Genomic DNA, 4,425 nt, shown 5'->3' on the forward strand with positions numbered 1-4,425 from the left:
TAAAGTCACTTAGAACAGTCTCTTCTCATAACTATGAAGGTTATGAACGCCTCCCTCAACCTGAGCACTAGATGATCTCACTTCTGCACGCAGACGACCATCCTTTCGCTGTTCATTCAAATCTGTCATACTCTTTACACCAAGATCCTGGAATCCATGGCGTACACCCTGTACTAGATAAGGAAGGTATTGACGCAATGATCCCTTATCCACAACAGAGCCCACAACACCCTGAGCTACACGCATCGATGCATGTGAGCTGGAGAAGTATCTCTGACTCGATCCATGTTCCATAGCTTCGAGAGATCCCATACCACGATACTTCTTCAGACGCACACCATCACGATAGAAATACTTGCCAGGAGCCTCTTCAGTTCCAGCAAGCATGCTTCCCATCATCACAGTGCTAGCACCCAGACACAAGGCCTTTGTGATGTGACCCACATTACCAATACCACCATCAGCAATCACAGGAATACCAAACTGAGAACAATACTTTGCCAGGAAATAAACAGCTGAACCCTGACCACGACCCACAGCACACACCTCCTGTGTTGTGCAAATTGAACCCACACCCATACCAATACGAATACCATCCACACCAGCTTCGATAAGATGCTTGCACTGACGCACAGTTACCACATTACCACCCACCACATCAATCTGAGGATAATTCGTCTTCAACCAACGAATCATCTCCAACTGGAAACAGGAATCACCCTGTGAGGAATCCACCACCAACACATCCACACCAGCTTCGATAAGAGCCTTAGCTCGATCCTTATCAATAGGACGTGTGCCAACAGAAGCAGCACACACCAAACGGCCTTGTGAATCCGTAGTTGCCATAGGGAAATCACGGTTCTTGATGAGATCTGTACGAGACATCAATGCCACAATGTTGCCATCACTATCCACCACAGGAAGCTTTCCCACCTTACTCTTGCGCAGCAGTTCCACAGCCTCTGCAGAATCCATCTTATCACTCACAGTCTGGATATTCTCAGAAGTCATCACATCCTTTATCTTTGTGGTGGGATCTTCTACAAGATCGATATCACGACTAGCCACAATTCCAAGAAGCTTCTCTCCTAACTTTCCATTCTCCGTAATCGGGAAACCAGCAAACCCATACTCCTTCTTGTACTTCAAACAGTCACTCACAGTATGTTCAGGAGTCAGAATGATAGGATCAAGAATCACTCCATTACGATACTTCTTCACGAGTTGCACCTCATGAGCTTGAACTTCAATAGAACAGTTGTGATGAACTACACCAAGACCACCATGTTGAGCCATTGCAATAGCCATGCTGTGCTCCGTTACAGTGTCCATGCATGAACTGACCATTGGGATATTCAACTTGATATGCTTACTGAAGTAACTCGTCAGATCGACCTTATCAGGAAGGAAGTTGATATAACCTATACCCAATTAGTACAAGGATCAATGGAAGGAAACAATGTGTGCTCAGTTAGGACCAGTGTCTTCAAAGACTTCCACCTCAGAAGTCTATCACAGAAAAAAACATTAACCACATCAAATAACCATCTCACAACATACCAGGCATGAAAATGATGTCATCATAAGTGCATGTTGTTCCATCAAAAACCTTCGAGAAAATGTAATCCAGATCGTATCCATCTCCTCCAACAGCATAGTCAGCAATTTTGGTGGGCAAGGTGTACTCCATTATCTAAAGAAGTCAATTATTTGCACAATCAAGTAATGGAAGGAAAAGAAAGAATCAACCATGAAATATCATTGAACACTTCCTTTCGTATAAACACTTACCTATAGAACAACCGTTTAAAAAAAACTGTCGGAAACGAATGAATACACCAATCCTGAAGTGTTTATACCTCCCATATTCTTTCTAGATTCCCGTAGTGTTGTTTCAGCCCCAATTCTACAACCTGATATGGGTCATGAAGGGGATAACAGAATTATTCACCTTGTGTAATAGTTGGGGGTCGTCACTTCATCTACACTAAAGAGCATCTCAGTATGTTGGAATTGGCTTCAGTTCAAAGAGAATCAACAGTCAAAGAGTTTGAATCTTTACAACTGATCTACTCTTCCCGAACCTTCTAATGACGATTCCTCTCCAACAATGAATAGTATGTCCCATATTAATATAGAATTGGATCAGAAATGGTTCACCGCGGGAATCCAGAAAGAGTGTAGGCATTCCAGTTCTTCCAATATAAACGTGCAGTTGGTACCAATTGACTTAACTATCATAGTTTTTGCTTTTCATATCTCTCATACAATGAGAAATAGATCAAATAGTATTCCCTGCGATTCTTCTCAGAATATGGGACAGAAGCAAAATGTTCTCTCTCGCATGGCTGAGCTTGCTTTTTGGACAATCTATCATTTCAGGAGCACGATTCTTCGCTAAGGCAGTATCTCAGAATGAGATCTATTTGGTTCTTGTCGAGAATCATACCATCTACACGATTTCTGCCTTTCAACGAGACCGTGATGGTAAAAACTACAATCGTTTCCTTCAAGAATGGAGCAATTCCTTTGTATTATATGGTCCAGATGGCAAGGGACAAGATGCATGCACTTGTTTATGTACAAATGAGTGAGGTGGATCGATTCATGACACGATTGAATCTGAGTTTTGAGAGTACTCTTTCTTATCTAGATATTGAGGGGAACGTATAACGGTGTTTCTTCGTCAACTTTCCTGTCATCCAAGTAGTAGTTTTTTAGTCAAAGTGAGGTATAGTTATGGAGCGCCAGAATCATTGAATTTCATTCGAATGAACTTTATAAAGGGTACAGTTGTTCAGATTCCCATCCGATATTATAATAAAGATAAGAACAAAGAACATCATCTTTTGCTTTTTCGTCTGGAATGAGATAAGTGAATATACAATTAAAAAGACAAGGAGAATTGTTTTTATGATCTTTAAGAAGTAATACCCTATTTCAGAATCAACTCTTACAAATACATTTTCTTGTCGATAACTCATATACAACAACATTATGAGATGATGGAATCACTCATATAGCTCATTCCCTGACAAAGATGATAAACGATTGTAAACCTGTCAGAAAGATGAAAATGATATATCTACTTATTTCCATCATATTCACTCCACTGAACATGAATGGATTTGGACCATTGAATCTCTCCTTGAGTGTTGGTACTTGTTATGATTCTGGCAACAGCTGGAATTCAAGAGGGCAGTAATGTATTCAGTTTCGAGATTCATCGTGGTTTGAATGGTTCTTCTTCTGATCCTGTTGTGTTTGATGCTACTGGAGTATTTGGAGTTGAAGACTGTTCTACTGTTGTTGATTCTTATTCTTTTCTCAATTCTACTAAACTGGAATCAGGTACTGTTGCTGATATCATGGACTTGGATCCTTACACACAAGGTCAGCTTGCTGGCAGAAAGTCAGTTCATCGAATGGACTGTTGAGAATCTGGCTGGAAGCAGATCAAATTCATTTAACATTCTTTCATATGAAAATATCACTTCATTCGATTTCGCTCTCCGGGGTTTTTACACTCCTGAGAATACTACTGAAGAGCCAGCTACCATTCTGAAGGTTTCTGAACTAGACATATTGGAAAGAACGAAACCTCAGTTGTCTGTGCCTATCTCTATGGGTGCATTCAGGAAGTATCGATGGGAGATTCCATGGTCATCTGGTGGTATTCCACCACTAGCTTCGATTCATATGGCTTATTGTAAGCCTGTGGGAGCAATATGTGCTGGAGAAGGAGCATATCCTCCTGTGAATGAAGGTCAGATGTCTGTGAAGAATTGTGGATATGGATATCGTGGTTATTCATATCGTGAGTGTACAAATGGATCTTTGGGTCCTGAAGTGACTACTCATTGTGTACTATTGCCACCTGAGAATGTTCGTTATTCCTCAACAGGATTCGTATTTGTGATTGGTCAGACTGTATCTACTGGTATTCCATTAGTCAGAAACATTGCTACCAACTGGGAGATCAGTTCAACTTCCCTCCCGACTGGATTATCTTTCAACCCTAAAACAGGAGAGATTTCTGGAATTCCAACAAGGGCTTCTTTGTCTGTTACTTACTCCATAACTGCCAGAAATGCAGCTGGATCTGCCTCAGGTGAAGTATCACTCGAAGTGATTCCAGAGTATATCTTCTTCCCTCAAACTAGTTTCATCATTAGTGTGGAACAACCCTTCATGCTAACTCCCACACTTCAAAGAACAGCTGTTGTGTCTGTGTTCTCAGGATCTCTGCCTGCTGGTCTCACTGTTGATGCTTCAACTGGAGAGATTTCTGGAACTCCAACAGAAAGGGTTTCTTCTCGATTCGTGACTATCAATGCTCAGAGTGATGGAGCCAGTCAGAAGGTTGTTCTCACATTCACTGTTCTCCTTCCTCTCTCTGCCTTCTCCTATCCTCAATCAACC

At 41.3% G+C, this 4,425-nt stretch overlaps 2 protein-coding genes across 2 annotated transcripts; one reads left to right on the top strand and one right to left on the bottom strand.

Moving 5' to 3' along the window:
* Window positions 1-9: 9 nt before the first annotated feature.
* On the bottom strand, window positions 10-1,693 carry JH06_5545 (inosine-5 -monophosphate dehydrogenase; the record flags this gene model as incomplete). The annotated part of the gene is made up of 2 exons (XM_014669523.1): window positions 10-1,424; window positions 1,564-1,693. The coding sequence occupies 2 exons, from the start codon at window positions 1,691-1,693 to the stop codon at window positions 10-12; spliced, it is 1,545 nt and encodes a 514-aa protein (XP_014525009.1).
* Window positions 1,694-3,627: 1,934 nt separating this feature from the next.
* JH06_5348 (hypothetical protein) lies at window positions 3,628-4,425 on the top strand (the record flags this gene model as incomplete). Its single annotated transcript, XM_014669524.1, has 1 exon — window positions 3,628-4,425. A coding segment is annotated over one exon (798 nt), but the record flags the coding sequence as incomplete, so codon positions are not given.

This window comes from Blastocystis sp. subtype 4 (genome assembly GCF_000743755.1).
Source record: "Blastocystis sp. subtype 4 strain WR1 chromosome Unknown seqid_0511, whole genome shotgun sequence".
In the NCBI taxonomy this organism is placed as follows: Eukaryota; class Bigyra; order Opalinata; family Blastocystidae; genus Blastocystis; species Blastocystis sp. subtype 4.